Consider the following 17,885-nt stretch of genomic DNA (forward strand, 5'->3'; position numbering starts at 1 on the left):
GCAATCAATGCTGATCACACCCTATAGGCTTGCACTGAGTTTTTCATTAGGTAGTCGATATTACATGCAAAATAGTAACTTTCCCAGAACCATGGAGAGCTTAGAGTTCTTTGTAAATGTGTAATTTCCCCTTTAAAATGCAGTTTATTTCCCAGTACAAATTCTTCATAGTTGGGGTTGAAAGGCCTCATCATTTTTCGGAGTCAGAAACACCCTGAAAAGATAACAGTTAGTGAGATGGGCAAATTCGGGGAATTGAGGCAAAGGTTCTGCTCTGCAGGTGAACCCAAAGGTCCACAAGGCCTGCAGGGATGTGGGTGTGGGGGGTGTGTGACTTTTTAGACAACTGCAGCTTGGAGAGCTTCACTATTGCTCCTTCTTTTTCACATTTTGATTGTTCTCTCCTGTTCTGCTGAAGCCAGAACTATTTCTGCCCACTTTTGCCTCACTACCTCTCTCTTCTTTTGCAGACTTACACTGCCTTTGTAAGGCGCTCACTGCTAGCTAATGCTGTTCTGAGCTTGTGAACATATAATTTATTTTGAATATGTGTCTCTGTTACATGCAAAACCAAGCTGGATGCTATGATTCCTGTTTCATTCTCCTTCCTGACCCAGCAATAATTCTCATGATGGTACAAACCAAATAAAGAATAGAATCTCTATGCCAATCTACTCATCAACCATAAATAGGCAATATATTAATCAAATTTCCAGAAGTGAATAGCAACATATTTCTGAGTCTTGGTATCTCCAAAATGTATGTAGATGTTTGCTTTGGGGATCTCTGGCATTTTTGTCGTCAGCTAAGGGCTGTCATGTGATGTTTATGTTGGCTAGAGCAGCACTTGGCAAAAGAGGGTAAGAACAAAACTGGGTATAAAATGGGAAGCTTTTCTGCAGAGAAAGTGTCTTTCCTAGACATAGGATTTGTGAAAATATGAATCACTGAAGCTGTTCAGAAGAAAAAAGTAAAAACTGATTTAAAAGCCTTTATTTTCAGAATTTCAGAAACACATATTCTGATGAATTCAAAATAAAAAGTCCTTGGAAGTTTATCTGTTATTCAGTGGGGAAGTTCAAAGCTTACTTCACACATAGGTGAAGCTTTATTTTCATTGGTACTTTATTATTAGATTTATTTTCATCGAGACTTCAGGACAATGAGAAGCCTGGCATGTCATCTGAATGTAGTGATGAAATACATCTGGCACTGAGAATTTCATTGTGCTAAAGAGTGATGTTCTATAACATTATGGACCTAATTGGCTTGCATGTCACTATTGAAAATAAGGAGGTAACAGCAGTTTTAGGTTTTCTCCATGCCTGGGACTTAGAAGGAAGCAGAGATGCAGGTTCAAGCCCCTCTGGCTCTCCCTTGTGAGGGCAGAGGCTCTTTGCTTGCTCTGGTCTCCCCCTGGGCACATGGATGGGAAGCAGGTGGAAGGAGCTGGGGTCAGCCAAGAGAGCCCAAGCCAACATCACTCTTGAAATGAATGTTTGCCCCTAAATACAAATTACTTCCATCTGGTAAAAGAAGAAAAGTTATTGTAGGTCTACTGTAGTTCCTCTCTTGTGTTCCCCAGGAGCAGGGTGGCTCCATTTATCTGACTGGGGCATTGCTCTGAAACAGCTCCTGAGTTTGCCTGGCCTTTACTTATGTGCACTTGATATTGCTGTGCCTGTTTTACATGAAATTTCATTTTGTTGAATGGTTTCACCAACTTACAGGAAGAGACTCTCCACTTACACTGGTCAGTACTATCTTTAAAACTAGTGGAAGTTTGGGAGTGAGCTGCAATGTAAAGTGCTTCCCTAAAGGAGATGTAGCAGTCAGCACCAAAGTCCAGACAAACGACAAGAAAGTGATGATGCTTTAAACTTGGCCTCAGTCCAAAGCATCCCTGCCTTACAAACGGATATGCAGTCTTGTTATCTGCCCAGGAATAACATCAAAGCGACGCAGTGCATTCACACAGGGAATGAATTCGCAGAGGATCAGACCTTGACTTGTGCACCCACAAATGGAGAAGTCATGTTTGTAAGAGCTCCCTTTCTTGTGGGCTGTGTGCAGGTACCCAGTCCTTTAAATTCTACTTTAGCTAAGCTGTGATGCTTATCAGTTGGATTTTTCAGTTGTGATAAAATGCAGTGATTCCTTCATTACATCCTTGAGGTGCTAGCTATGAACCCAGCCTAACCATTCCAAATCAAGAGTCAAGCATTCACTTAAGCATTCTGGAATATATTACTTCAAAAAAAATCACTTATTTTTAATGGCACTCTACTTATTGAGCATGTAAATTAAGTTTTTACTTCCCACATAATCTAGAAGAATACCTTTGTTCATTTGCTGTCCTGCAAATAGAATAGCAATAAAGAAATTTTTATTTGTATGCAGAGTGGAAAAGAAGTGGAAACAGGAGGAGAAAAAATTTGAAATTTCAGTTTTAAGGCAGGATTTAATTACTAACCATTAAAATTAGCTTTCCTATTCATCCTTCTCTCACAAAACCTGCTCTCTGAAGGGTAGAGGTCCCTGCAGACTGGCTGTGATGTTCTGACCCGCAGGTAACTCATGCCATTATCAGCATCGGTCTGTTTGTACCAATATAAGAGCAGAGCAGGCAGTGTGTGTGAGAGGTAGGCAGGCTGGGACTGGGGGAGATGCGATGCACTGTCAGTGCTGCTGGTGAAAGGAAAGCAATTGTCAGGCTGTGATTCCTGGCTGCCACTGCTGCCTGGGAAATGTGTGTCAACACCACGCAGAGGCACAAGCTGCTGCTGCGGGGAGGAGGAGGAGGAGGTGCCTCTCTTTATCCCTGCTCGGCTTGATGCTGGCGTCTCAGAGATGCCTTTGTCACAAACAGGAGTGCTCACAAGGCGTTGTCTGCTTTGCTTTCTCTCCCCTAGCCCAAACAACAACAACGACAACAACAAAATCCCATCTTTGCTATGTAGCAGTGAGATTCTTTGTTGGTTGGATTTTTTCTTTTTTTGCTGCTGTAAGATTTCGGGATGATCCAAGAGTGCATTCACTGGATTTGAGGGGTGTTGTTGGAGGGGGAATTCCGCTGCTGCCTCAAACCCAGCAGTTTGCAATATCCTGAGCTGACCCTGCTGAACATAATACATCAGGTCAAAAATGTTTTGTTGCAGGAGCACAGCAGCCTATTCCTTTCACAGGAATGGTTTCATCTACTGCTTGCTGTTAGATTAATAACCTTTTCCTACTTGAACTGTCTGTTCTGCCAGGTTTTTTTTTTTTTTTAGTAGAATCCCTTGTGGTTTGGCCATGAACTGAGCATGTAAGGGACCACTAAACAAGAAAACCTCCAGACAGCTAGCTGGGCAACCCTATTTCAGTAAAAAAAATCCTGCATTTGATGAGCCAATTACACAGAGCAAATATTAAAAGGACAGAATGCCAAATACTTATTTGCAAACCTAAGCCTTTATTAACAGCACAGTTAAAGCTATGAAAGATCACGATCTGAGCCTCACAGTCTACCTGCACCCCTGCCTGAATTCTGGGTGCTGCTGGCTGGGCTTTGTGAGTGTTGTAGGACTAATCCCTGTGGTTTCTTGATTATGAGCATGTGCAGAGCAGCCCAAGGTAGAGCTGTGCATGCAGAGCGATCACACAGACGTGCCTCGCAATGCCATGTTTGTGCATGTGTTCCTACAACTGAGGAGGATACAGGGAGCCTGCCTGCCTTGCTGATTTATCTGATGTTTTCTTGTTTCTGTTTCAGCATTCAGGATAAGTCCTTCAACACGACAGCTTTAGCAGAGTAAGTGAACACTTTAAAGATGTCCTTATTTTTAAACAGGAATGATGAGTTTAGTTACCGTACAGAATAATTGTAAGTGCTATGTGAGAAGTCCCAAGCTATCTGTCATATATTTGAGTTTTCTGTAATCTAAATATATTATTGCCTGTATGGGAAGGATTGCATAAAGCAGCTGCCTTTAAATGCTCTGTGACTATTTAGCAGTGAAATCCCTTTTTTGGGAGAATGTATGCTGGGTGCACATCACACACGTTTAAGTGCATGATTTTCAGTGTTGGATGAAACTCCTGTCAAAATATTGCTCATTTCTGATACTGATGATCCTGTCAAACACAAGCTTGTCTGTTTTCTAAGGACACATGGTCTGTACTCACCAGAAGCATTGTTAGGAAAAGAAAAATCATTAGGAAATATTTGGAAAAATCCCTATACATTATTTAGATAGGCCAAGTACCAAAAATGTCATTCTTTTATTATCCATTCCATAAACTCCTTACATGGCCTTTTGTATATATCATAATCATAAGGATATATATGTTGATTTTTCTTGTTGTTTTACAGACAGAGCAAGGGAGGACATTAGAAAGTTAGAGAGGCAAATCCTCCAGGAACTGTTGCAAATGAAATGGTCTTTGTCTTATTTTAGTCTAAACCACTTCAATATTGGTGTTCTGTGCATTTTTACTTTGCATGCTTTTGATTGTTTCAAAAGCTTTTGGGGATGATTCTGCAGCAGTAAGGAGCCAAGTTGTTTTTCAGGAGGAAAATGATGTATGGGTTTGTTTGTATAGTAGATGAGTTTTACACTGCTAAAATGCTCATAATTTAAACACCCCAGCTGGACAGTGAGCTGTTTGTTGAGTGCTGGGGGACAGGGGACACTCTGAAAACAGGCCAAGCTGTAATCATCTGAGCCATCTCTGAGTGTTGTCATAACCTCTACATGAAAAGTAACATTTCAAAGGGATCTAAAGAATTTCCTTCTCTCATATTGCTTTGCTTTATTTGCATATATTTCCTTTTTTTATTTAATATTTAAATTTAGTCATAGTTTCTGTGTGACTGGGGCAGATATGGAAAGATTGAGCTGAAGCTAATAAATCATGGAGGGGTTTTTTGTTTGCTTGCATGCTTGTTTGTTTTCATTTCCTGTGTTCCTGTTAGTTAAGTAATGCATTTTTGTCTGTAAAATTGATGGGTTGCTCCCCCTTCACAGAAAAATAGCCAGATTACAGATAATATATTTTTCATATTTTTTTTATCCTTCCCTTTCCTCTGTCCCTAAGTGCATCCATTGTTTCCTGTAGAGATTCCCCTGGAGCAGTCCCTAAACCTGCCTCCCCTCTGAGGTTTCTGGGACCCAAAGGTGATGGCTTTTCTCTGTGGGCCTTCATGTTAAACCAGGAGGGTATAAAAGCTGGGAGTGTGGTGCCAGCCCTGCCCTTGGGGAGATGGAGAGGGGTTGGATCTCCCTCATTTCAGCTGTTGTTGGTTCTTGTTTGTGGGTTTCATGTTTAATCTTATATTTCCAAACAAAGGGGTAGAAACATGCTTTTAGAAAACAAAAGGAGTGAACAATGATATCTGAAAAGCATTGTCCCATTGAACAAACTTGCTTTCCAGAGTTGTCTTCCCTAAATCTCATTTGGAGCAGTCCCCCAACACCTGCTTTTGAGTGCTGCTGAGGATACACAATCCTTACTGATTTCAGCACTTATTGCTTGTGTTGACCATCTCTGAAAACAGATGAAAATAGACTTACTTTTATTTAGCAGAAGAAAGAGAGTTTGCCATGGACATCTAGACATCCTCATTTAACTATTTCTGTCTTTATTTGTGACAAAGGCAAGGCCAGGGCTTCCTGAACGAAATCAAGTCAGTGGTAGAGCACTTTCAGGAACATTTCTCCAGACGAGGCGAGCGCCTGGGGGTGCCAAGCTCCCAGTAAGCTGTGCATGCAGCCTGATTTGGGAGCTGCTCACGTGAGCTTCTGAAAGGTCAAGTCAGCAAAAGAGAGCAGTGCTCACTCTGGTCTGAAATGGCTCCTGTGGGAAGGTGAAAATGGCAGAAAGTTGAAGAAGCTGGTCCCATTAACCCAGAGACCCTGGAAGAAAGACAGAGACAGTACTAGCCAGAGTCAGGGCAGCACTCCATCCAGGCTGGGATCCCAGCTCCAACATGACTCTGGCCCATGCCATAAGATCAATAATGGATGTACTTACTTGTAAGAGATATCCATCAGTCAGTAGCTGGATTGGGCACTGAAGGGAGAGGATTCACACCGCTGGCTTTGTTAAAAGACAGTTCCTACCCAATGCAAGCCTCAACCCGTCTGGATTTCTGACCTGCAGCTGTTGTGGCATATTCTCTGATGGTTTAGGAGTGAGGAAGATGCTGCTGCAGTTTTTTGGTTGGTGAAAAGTCTCTCTGTCTCTCTGCTACATGGCCACAGACTATCAAAAAACTTACCAAACTCTCAAATATCACCCTATCTATTAAATACAGCTAAAGATAAATAACAAGATTTACAAGTTACTGGTGAAAGGAAAAGAAGGTGTGCGTGTTTGTTTTGATATGTGCAGACAGGAGGCATGAACACAGATGACACATTTCTTTAATAAATCAAGGTAGGAAAACTCCATGATGGCGTTTTAATGATGGATATTTGCATATCACAAGTCCATCTTTTTAAGGGTCCTGCAATGGTCCTAGCCTCAAACACTGCCCTGTGTAAGCTCTCAGAATCCTGGTTATTATTTATTCTTGCACAGACAAAAATTTTGGTGGGAAATTTTAGAGTGTGTTTCTTCTGAACTTCCTCAGGACCTTTTAAATTTTATGATGGTCATTGTATTCTCTGACTCATTAATGCTTATCTTTCCTATCTACTGCCATCCAGTTACTCAAAGACATTTTGTCACACTCATTATGTTGTTTATAAGTTGTGTCTTGTTTTATGACTCCTATCAGCTGCTGGGTGCTGAGTTAGGAGCTACGCCTCTCCAGATCACCTCCTTACAGCCAGCCCAGCTCCCCCAGTTAAGGAGAGTGCTCCTTAACTGGACTTGGTTTGACCACTGGACTTGTGCTCAGCCATCCATTGTACCTCCAGAGAGTGGTTTTTCCAGGAGGCTGCCAAGTGAGTTGACTAGTGAGAGAAGAGGGAGCAAAAGTGGTGGCAGAGCTTCTTCCTCCCACCTCCTCTCTCTGAGGCACACCCAGGAGGGAGAGTTTGTCCCTTTAGGGGATCCCTGGACTTTGCTGGCCATGGTTTGGCCCGTGGTGCACACCCCACCTGGTGGCACCTTCTCCTGTGTCTGTGCTGGGAGCTCTGTCCATCCAGCTCTGACCTTGGCACTGCCTCCTTACAGTGCATTTTCTTTCTGTTGTTTTTGTCCCTCTGAAATATTCCTTTTAGTTCTAGAGCCAGGTTCACACTGAGCTTAGTTATTCAAGCCCCCAGTGTGTCCTGTGCCACCCCTTGATGCTTCCTGTGAGGCACTCAGGTATTGGCCAGAGGGGAAGGTGTGACTGGCACCCAGAGGCAGCCAGATTTCTACAGTGAATTTTTCCATTTTGCACTTCAAACCCTGTTTTCCATCCATCATCCCACTTTGCCATGTAGGGAAAGCTGCAGTCATTGCAGGAATATTGTGTGATTAGGGTGATCTGCTGCTGTAGTTCTCTGCTCCAGTTGTGAGCAGCAAATGCTCTCATGCATATGCTGATGTATTCAGGAAGTGTAAACACTTGAGTGGCCCTTTAAATATTTTCTGCTGCAGTCTGACTTTTGATATAGACACCAGCAGAAGACTGGTGGGGAAGAGGAATATATTAAACCCTTGCCATCAAATTGCAATGCAGGGCTATGAATGTGTCACTTAATGTACTCTCTTCTAAGTGGGGCAGTTCTCAAAATTTAACAAATCAGCAGGAGTACAGGCTGCTTCCCCCATAATGAAGAGATTCCTCTGCCAGAAAACTTCAAGGGATCCAGGTCTCCTTAGTGTGTGTGCCCTGTGAGTATGAACTGAGGGTGAGGAGAGGACCCTGACTTTACCCCAGCAATACCAGGCTCGGTGTTTGCATATTTTGGGAGTGCATGCCTATGGATTCATGTTTATCTGAAGAAAGACTGCCCATGGGCTTTGCAGGTTAAATCATCCTGCAAAGTTCAGCCATGCAGCCAAGTGTCACGTTCAGCTCTCAGTGGTTGTGGTTTAGCATATTTATCCAGACTTCTCTTCTGATTAGACAGCCTTGGGACAATTCTTTTGTTTGTAAGTTAAAGGAAGTAATTGATTGTGATTGTTCAGGCTTCTTAAAAAATACTGCTAGTTCTCTTTTTAAGACGAACTCTCACTTCATTATTTAGTTGGGGATTTTTTTCCTGCTGCATAAAGAGTGACTGATCTATCATAGTTAATATTTTTGTGAGTTTGTGAGAAAAACATCCTTAGTTGTGTCTAATTATTTTTGAGGTTAATGTAAAGTACACTATAAGCAATTAGAATACAGAATTTCTCATAATTTTCCTGTGATTTTTATGGTAACATCTGAATTCCTTGTAATTATTTCCACTTGTCTGAAAATGATATACCACATTGTGCACACTTAACATCTCAAATCCTCTTCTTCCTCTGAGATTTGGACTATCATGGAGCAGCTACAGCATTAAATGACCCTAACTAAAGTGTGAGGAGAAGAAGAAATGTGTTTACAGTTTGAGCTGCACTGTAATGTTATTAAAAGCTAAGTTTCTGCAGCTGGCAGAAAACCAATAATTATCTTGTATTCATTTTCAAGGTGTGACGGGTATTCAGACTCTGTGCATGAAGATCAAGCAGGCAGCTCCAGTCCCAGGTACTCTCCTGCAAACTTTATCTGAAATCCATTGGCAGCAAGTGAAGCTGTGACTGCTTCTGTTAAACCACTAGAAAGAAACCTTTATTCTCAAGGGAATGCAGAATTTCTGGGGTGTTACCTGCAAAAGCTGCTAGTATTTCTGGGAATGTATGTATTTATTGTATGTATTCTATGTTTATCTCATGCACTTTTGTGTGATCAATATGAGGATTATTTACTGTTGCTATTATATAAGTAAATATGTTATGGTCTGTATTCTTAACTTCACATCATACTCCTGTCATTCAGATGCAGCTGTGGTGCTTATACACTGAATTTTATTGTACAGCAGCTGGTGCAAAGCAGTAGTAAGCAGAGTTTTGCAACTGTGCAAGGATGTGCTCATTGCTGAGTGTGTCTGGGAAACAGAAATCCTTTAAATTGTAATTTAACTGAAGTATTCTTGAGGCATGCCTCTCTCATGGCTATATTAGTACATATTGATTGCTAAGGTATGCAGCTTAACTTTTCAGGAAGATCTTAAAATCAGAGGATACCTTAAAATTAGCAACACTGGTGCAAATTGTTGGGGTGCCCATGGGCTATAAAGCTGTAACTATAACAACTGCCTTGGAGCCTGCTTGCAGAAGGCATGGGCAGCAATGGTGCTCAACTCCATAGGCACCCTGCAAGCATCCATCTGGATGCTGATGGGCCACAGATGGAAAGTGAGTTTGGCAGCTCAAAATCCTTAGGAGAAAACATTGCACTAGCAAGTTATGCTTTCTGGAAAAAAAAAAGAAATGAAACTCAGGGGGATTTAATTCAATAGCCTTGACTCCCTCAGCCATGGAAGTTTCACACCAGGAGAGAGGTCATCTCCCAGCCAACCATTAGGATGCTGCCAGCTGGAGCTAACATCTGAAATCCCACCTGAACCCCAAGCTCCAGGCAGGGATTTTGGAGCAGCAGTGCCACTGCCAGCTCCTGAGGCAGCCCTGCCTCCTGCACTGCAGTAACTTCGGGTGCCATGGAGCTGCTCCCCATGGAAGGCGTGAGAGCAGGCTGAGGATGGAGTGACTGGTGTGGGTGACACCAGCAAGGTCTCTTTGGAGAGAGCTTGCACATTGTAGTCTGGGTGGGGATTGGAAATGCCTGTCCCAGGTCCCAGATTAAGCATCCATGAGTGACTGTGTCTGTTTAAGGCACCAGATGTCTCTTACACAGGAGGATGTTATCTCCAAACACATCTCTGGCTGTTCAGACCTTACTTTGAGTGGCTTCCTCCTTCCCTCTGCAATGGCCCTCAAATCCAGAGACCAACAGAAGGGAAGTGTGCTGTTGAGAGGAATTATTGTCTGTGATGATATTTTTGTGAGGTTATAGCTTACGTGAATCACTGGGTGGGGGAAGCCTTCTGCATGAAAAAGACAGTTTCAGATTTTACTTGGGGAATGTGAACTGTAGGTCTGAAGGCCAGGAGTGCCTCTAAAGCTAATGTTTAAGTAGCTCCACAGTTGAGTGTGTGATAATGCTAACAGTAGCTTAGATCCTTAACTGATGTGTAGACCACTAAATTTAGTAAAAGCAATATGCCATAAATAGCTAAGAACTTGTTGCTCTTCTTGCTTCACAATGTTTTGACAGATGTCTGAAATCCTGCCTGATGCATTTAAATTTTATTTTCTTACAGAGATGATGATAACAAAGAAAATTACCCGGACAACTCTGCTGTCTTAGAGGAAAGGCAGCTGCCTTTGCAAGACACCCAGCAGCACAAGCAGCAGGTTTTAAATGACTGTGCTCTAAAGCCTGAAATGGGCAACTTAAAGCTGAGGAAACCTAAGCCCATTGCAAAGCTAGAAAATGGAAAAAGCCATGAGGAAAGTCAGGTAAAGAATTAAACTTACCTGGGGGAGGCTTGTGGCACAATGTCTAAGCAACTTTTGAAATGCAAAGAGGGACTCCCTGGTAATTCATGGTGTGATTTGAGACCCCACAGTAATCGACCCTCGTTTCCAGGGAGCTGCAGTCTGCAGCCCTCCTGTAATAACAGTTTCTTTCTGCTAGGGAATCACAGAGAGGATTTTGCTGCAACTGCTTTCAGAAGTGAGTGGAGAGCATAGCTGAAGATGTGCAAATATTTATTTGGACAGTTTCTGTTTTGTTTATTTGATCAATGATCTCCTTTACTGGTATTTTGTCTACAGATAGAGGGATTTCATGGTTTTCCTTCATCTTCATTTCTGTGTTTCCCATATTTAAATAGTAAGACCATAGCAGTGCAGTAGCACACTGGTAGCAGTGCTATCCCCCACAGTCTTCCTAGGTTGAGCTGGGAGGAGCAGAGCTGTAAATTTTGTAAAAGGTACTAAGGAAGACCAGAAATGAGGAAACTTCTGCTGCTGTGTCTGGTGGTACATTTGCCCTGCTGACTCTAGAATTCCATCTCTCAGCAGCTGCTGAAAATGCCTCTGCTCTTCCCTGATGCTTCCCAAGTCATGTTGGATGTGCAGTGTAAGGGGTTGAGCTGTGGTGCAGATTTAACCTCTCAGCTGGAAATATTCTCATATCCAAGATAGTTAATATTAATGTTGGTAGATTTGTTGGTCTGCAGTAGGCACAAGGCCTGACATGTGCAAATACAGATGTCTGTATTTACATAAAATTGTGCATACACAAATACAGATGTCTGTATTTCCATCTCTTTGCTGTATAATTTATTTGGCTACTTTTTGTCTCTCCTCCCTTCTTGTTTGTGGATAGAAATTTGCAGAGCTCTTTCTGAAGTACTTCAAGCCTATCATAGACTAGGAATTATTTTGGACCAAGTTTAGAATGGGATTTCATAATTTTAGACAGAATGTCTTAGCTTCTAAATGAGAAGTGTCCTTTTTGAATCCCTGAAGGAAAATGAAAACCAAATGGCAAATGGTATTATCATAGTCTCTTTCAGAATATCAATGTCAAACTCTTGCCCTAAAATTCCTGTCTGTTCTTCTGGAGCTGATCCAGAAATAAAGCAATAACTGTGAGGATTTTTTGCCACTGTACTGAATTCCTAGGAAATATTATTTAACTTGCAGAGAGATGAGGTGTGCATGTTTATCAGCTGAATGGAAAAAATGATGGGAATTTTGCCTTGTGAAGAGCAAGTGGAAGCAGATCAGGAAGAAGTAATGAAGAAGCAGTAAATGGGGCAAGGTCTGTCTCAGAGGTCATCTGTTCCTTTTTCAGCCTCTTCCGAGCCCCCTGTTTGTGTCCTGCCTGTGCCTCACCCAACAAAAGCCAGCACAGCACAGATTTGTTGCTCTGTGGTATTTTACATGGCCCCAAGGGGTTAACTGGAAATGGTGAAATTCTTTCATGGGAAACTTTTTTAGTATATAGTTAGACTGCCATAAAACACCAGCATGACTAAAGTATGCAACCTCTGGAAGGAAAAACGGTGCCAGGCAGATAATTTTCACATGGCTCAAGGGTTTGAGTTAGGAGAGACAGAAGTGATGAAACACTGTAACGGCACCAACCTTCCTTGGTGAAACGCCTTGCCACCCAGCCATTGAATGGGATAAAGGATGTACTCCTGAGCAGCTGACAAACAGCACTTTCTGAGCACATGCATTTATGAAAGAAAAGCAGGATGCACTGCACATCATGATCAAACAGTTCATCCTTGCTTTCCTGGGATTATTGGCAGAGTGCTTTTTCAGCATTCTCCTCACTTCCCCAGCCTGACTCGTCTGTGGCATCAGAAAGAGTGAACCAGAGCAGTGGCAGAATATCTGTTAAAGGTGTTGCCCTGATAAGCCAAGGAACTGTTTGCTATTCCCTCTTATGTGTTATAAGCCCATAAGTTTCTTTTACAGAGAATTGTCTCCTTAAAATTGGAGGAGGCTGTTGGTAGATGAATAAGTTTGCTGTGTGTGTTGGAAGGATCAAAGTCTGTTTGGATGGGAACCATTTTGGTGTGCCTTTCTAGTTGTGAGAATCCAAGGGGTTTCCACTGTAGAAAGGTCACTGAGAGGGAGCAGACAGCTGTGATCAAGTAGAGGGAAGATGGGATTTTGAGCTTCACAAGGCTCTCAGCTGAAGTGTGATTCCTGTGCCTCTGATATTTTTGGCATAAGTGTAACCCTGTGGTCATGTGCCTTTGGTCTCCATGAAGAAAAGGTTATTAGATTTACACTGATGATTAAAAAACCCAAGTGTAATAAAAGAGCAGCATCAGGTGACTTCACTTGACCACTTATCAGATGGCAAAATGTCACCAGGGTAAAACTGTACTTTGCATGTTGCCTGCAGTTATTTCCCTGGGGGCAGGAGCTGGCTCTGGAGGCAGCTGCAACCTTTCCAAACAGAACATGGGAAGAGAGGAGGCTGCTGGAATGCAACTGCAGCACTCTGCTCCAGCTATTTGGTTTCATCTTTCCCATGGTTCCATCAGCTTCCTTAGCAGTTCTGCAGCACTCATCTATAGGAAATGAAATTAATTAGGATTTCTTTGACTTCAAGAGGTGAGGAGGCTTATGCCCAGAACATACTCCAGGGAGTCAGTGTGAGAACAGATGGTGAGGAATAGAAAGTCTGCTTTCCTTGCCCAATCCTTTCTCTTGTCACTCACCTTTGGTGCACAGTCACGAGTATGGATTCTTGAATGAGACATCCTCAAAATCCCTACTGATACTGGGACATATTTACAAAAGGACACCAAACTTCCTAGCTAATAGGCAGAGAGACAGTAAAAGTTCAGTTTTAAAGTCTTATTATCAAGGTAAATGGCTATAAAATGGTGGCTTGACAATCAGTGTCTAAAGATGACAATGCTGAAAACTGTCGAGTAAAGTTTTGTATTTTGAGTAAATACATTTTGTATTTGAATAAATAAATGAAGTGTGCAAATTGCTTGTATGTCAAAGAACTTCCAATAATTTGACATTAAAATTATGATTTTAAATGCACAGTAATCAAAAAGTCAGAGCTGATATTGGCACATCAGCTGTCTGGAAGCTTTGCTTTGGTTTCTGGGTATACTCTGTTTATGTTTATTATGATGCAATTTCACTGTAGAAGTCACCCTCTTTAGTGTAAAAGAAACAAAAATGCAGTAGAAGATGGGGCTCTGCTGTAGGTGCCTGTGACACATCAGGATTTCACTGCTCTTTAGAAACAGAGATTCCACCAAGGGTGTTTCCCTAGTGTTACTTGTTAATGCCCTAATGACATGATTTTTGAGCAGCAGCAAAGACATAAAAGAGAAACCATTCAGAAACAACCCAAAGCCACCCAAGTTTTCTAACGTCAAGCCTGCAAGCAAGGGCTTATTGCCAGCACATGCTCTTGTCCTCAGCTTTCCCCTTCATCCAGCAGGAAGCACCTGGAATTTCTGTGTTCTCTCGGCCCTGCAAATTCCCATCTGAAGGGTCCTACCCAAACTTCCATGCATCCAACCAAAATTTGACACTGGAGCAAAGTCAGGTATATTGCTTTAGCAGGGAAGGGAGCTCTGTTGTTTTGCAGAGTGAATTGTATTTTAATTTTTTAAACTATTAGACTAAAATATTTGATTACAAAAGCTAAGAAAGAGGAAGGAAAAAAAATCCCACTTTGATTATCACATTTTCAAAGATCTTAATTAACTTATTTCATTGCAGTGCAAAGGAAATATTGCAACCCATTTCTTAGGTAAAGAAATTAAGGTGTACTGAACATCTTTTCACAGCCCTACAACTGGTTTTCAAAAGCTTGGAGTTGAATGGATACTTTTCTCATTCCTGTTCTTCTACTCAGATTTTTGGACTAAATTGCCGTTTTTATTCTCTGTGCGGCAGATTGGGTGATGTGACTTTTTTTTCCCTCACTGCCTTTCCCTCCTCCCAGAGTAATACGCTATTCATAAAGCTACACATATGTTAGGGAAGGGAAAGAAGCAAATGATTAAATTTTGCATATCTTATTTAACTGATATTTAACTGATTTTGTCAGCCAGATTTTTTTGATGATTCCCAAGTAATAAAATCTTACTGACATGTGAGTAAATAATTTCAAATTCTTTGTACAGAACGTCTTAGCTCTGAAGATGAAATCTGTGATACCCAAGCAATAAAATCTTACTGACATGTGAGTAAATAATTTCAAATTCTTTGTACAGAACCTCTTAGCTCTGAAGCTGAAATCTGTGATACCCAAGTAATAAAGTCTTACTGACATGTGAGTAAATAATTTCAAATGAATCCAGATCATTACCAAAAGATAACAAAGGTCCTCAACCAGCACCTGGTCTCATGGAGCTTTTTTTTCCTGAGGGAAAATATTTAGCCAACTTGTATTGGTACTGACAGGGTGCATTCAGCTTTTCTTTTTGTTTCCCTTTGTGCAGGAGCTGGAATGTGCATTGCCAAGCCTCTCAGAGTGGCAGGGGAAGGCTGGATCCTCAGCTAATAACTATGCACAGAATGTGGCTTTGAAATGCCAGGAAGCAGTCGTGAGAATCCAGCCAAGGTAAGACTTGGGATAACACAGCACGTTTCACTTCTGATTAACTGTAGGAAAGGCTAATTCATCTGCTGCCTTCTGCATAAAATATTCAGACTCCTGGCTCTTGTTGGCAGTGTATTCTATATTTATACATCTAGGAGTGTTTGGAGAAAGTGAAAGGGATAAAGATAAGAATGCAAATTTCATCATTCTTTAAACCCCTTACATCCGAAGCAGAAAGAACATCCTTAGTTTAGAAACTTCAGTTCCTCTGTGCCAAGTTTCAAAAATACTTCTTCACTTCTTTCCTTTTCCCCCCAGTGCTGAATTGCCTCTCTTTCTCAGTGCTACGTTCTCTGAGCAATGGGAATGGGAACCTTCACACCTGATTATAGCAAGGGTATCTATATGTGTACAGTTTAGGCTCTGGGTGCCGTGGCACCTGTGCTTGTTCTGGTGCTGGAAGGGCACTGTGTGCTCAGGTCTGGCGTTAACCACATCCTCATGGCAGGTAACTCAGCTGGTGATGAAGTAACTCAGCTCTGGTAAGTATTGGAAGTCACAGCTTCTACTTTGATCCATCATGGCCATGCAAATGACTCAAAATGGGATTTCAACTCACCCAACTGACCAGTGAAAGTGTGTCCTAAGGATAAGATTTAGTCCTTGATAAATCTGGGGGCACTGCTTTACAAATTTTGCACGTTCAGGTGCTGGTTTGGCTCTGCTTTTCTGTGCATAGAGTTTTTGTCAGGTGAGCCAGGTCTCTGCTCTTTGTCTTGATGTGCAAGACAGCCTTGGTGCCCTGTGGCAGAGTTTCTGGCTCCCTTTGGAGGGTGTGAAGCAGCAGCAGCAGTCCATCCCAGGGGTGCTCAGTGGCTCAGGGCACAGCTGGTTGACAGCTAGAGCTCCCTGGCACAAGGTTTTTTTGCAGGCAGGAGTGGGACAGCAGTGACAGCTGCCATCCAATGGCACTTTGGTGCTTTGTGTGACGTGAACTGGTTGCTTTCTCCACAGCTTTTAGGAGGCAACATTGTAAGTGATCTTAATTTCTGCACTCAAAGGAAGGTTTAGGAGAATGAAAGAGCATTTAATTAGCTTGGTCAACAAAGTGCTTTTGCCTTCCAATGCTTGCATGTGCAATTGAAACACTGCATCTCAGGAAGTGTTTCTAATTAGGAAGCCTGCCTTCTCTTTTTCTGGCATTCCTTATGTGAGGAAAGAATCCCATGGATTTGTAAAGAGGAGCTTCCTGAGTGTGGTATCAGACCTACCCAGTGGCTCTGCTGGTGGGGTGTTTGTGGAGGGGTAGGTAATAAATAACTGGTTAATTTGAAGGGAATAGGAATGTGATGAAAGACAAGAATGTGCGTGAATAAAACAGCAACCACAGCAAAGTTCCCCGGTCCACTTCAACTGTTTGGCCTTTTTACTTTGCCTGGTGTTAAACCACTTTTCACTATGCTATTTATTCTTGTTTAACACCACGGTAGCTCCTTAGAAAGCCTGCTATCCAAAAGGGCTAAATCTGTTAAAGAAAGATTTATTATTCAAAGTGCGTGCAAGCACAGTGATCAAAACTTAATTCAAACGAACCCCAAGTTTCACTGTGTTCCACTGGTTCCACTGGGCTGCTGGCAAAATTAGCAATGCTTTGGGACACGACACCTGCTTAGTGTCCCTAAGTCAGACTAAAAGCTCTCTGGTGTTTTGGAGGAGAGGGGAGGGACACACTGCTGCAGGGGTGTCCCTGTACACCTCTCTTCACATATCAGATGTGTAGGGGGAGGACAGGAGAAGAAGGATTTATTTCTGTCTCAAATAAAGGATCAAGGTTGATTGTTTCTAGTGAATACTGTTGTTACTTCTGCTTTAACTTAATTGCTGCAGGGGGCTTTAGCTCTGCCTTTAGTCTCATTGGGGATTAAAGGTCTAAATACCTCTGAACTCTACAGAGGTTTTTAAGAACTCTGTGAGGCAGCTAAAAACCAGATAATTTTAACTTGTCTAAATATGGATTAAAGACTGCTGAAATATGAAAAACTTTTCAGCACAGTTCCTGTTAAGCAGAAGAATCTAAGTTCAGGGTATTCTAAGAAGGGATTCTTAGAATGTGTGACAGAGAAGAACAAACCAGGCCATGTAAGAGCAACAATCTGCAGGATCATGACTTAGAAATGTGTATTGTTTCTTTGAGCGGGTACTTTCATTTTATGGTAACCACTGAAACAATAAAGGAAAGTTTTGTGGGATTTGAGGGAAATTGAAGAGTAGACTTGAAGAGATTTGCAGCCAGAAGAATATGGGAATAGTGTCTTCTTTTTGGCTAAGCTGAATCTGACTTGTGAAGCAAGGGTTTCAACCTCAAGAGGTGTTTATCATCTATGATTTATGAAAATCAGCATCAATTTAGTAGATGAAATGCCATCTGCAGAGAAGGGAACCTTTACACCTTTTTTCCAGAACATGAATTTCTAATACTATTGCCAGAGATTACACTGAATACTGCTCTGGTCATTGTGTGTAGCTGGGTTTGGATATGAGTGCAATATAATCTGCGCCTTGATAGAAGGCAGATAAAAGTTATAAGCAGGTCCTGGGAACAAATAAAGGAATTGCCTTTTTTTTAACAGAGACTAGAAAAGCCAGTATGGAACAATACACATGATTACAACAGCTGCTTCTGCCAATTGCCTTCTCAAAGGCAATCAGCAAAACTGGAGTGGGCTGCAGGCTGTGTGCAGTTACCTGAGCAGAGCCTGGTGCTTTT

General features: G+C 41.9%; 1 protein-coding gene across 2 annotated transcripts in view; it reads left to right on the forward strand.

The window, feature by feature from the left end:
* FAM13C (family with sequence similarity 13 member C) overlaps positions 1–17,885 on the forward strand; it is a 124,174-nt gene that overhangs the window by 74,776 nt on the left and 31,513 nt on the right. For both annotated transcript variants that reach the window (XM_041474470.1, XM_041474480.1), the window contains exons 8-11: positions 3,755–3,793; positions 8,600–8,656; positions 10,332–10,530; positions 15,018–15,139. In XM_041474470.1, coding sequence (XP_041330404.1) covers positions 3,755–3,793; positions 8,600–8,656; positions 10,332–10,530; positions 15,018–15,139 — 417 coding nt within the window. The remainder of the gene's footprint in view (positions 1–3,754; positions 3,794–8,599; positions 8,657–10,331; positions 10,531–15,017; positions 15,140–17,885) is intronic.

This window comes from Pyrgilauda ruficollis, unplaced genomic scaffold (assembly GCF_017590135.1).
Source record: "Pyrgilauda ruficollis isolate IOZ18807 unplaced genomic scaffold, ASM1759013v1 scaffold11, whole genome shotgun sequence".
NCBI lineage: Eukaryota > Metazoa > Chordata > Aves > Passeriformes > Passeridae > Pyrgilauda > Pyrgilauda ruficollis.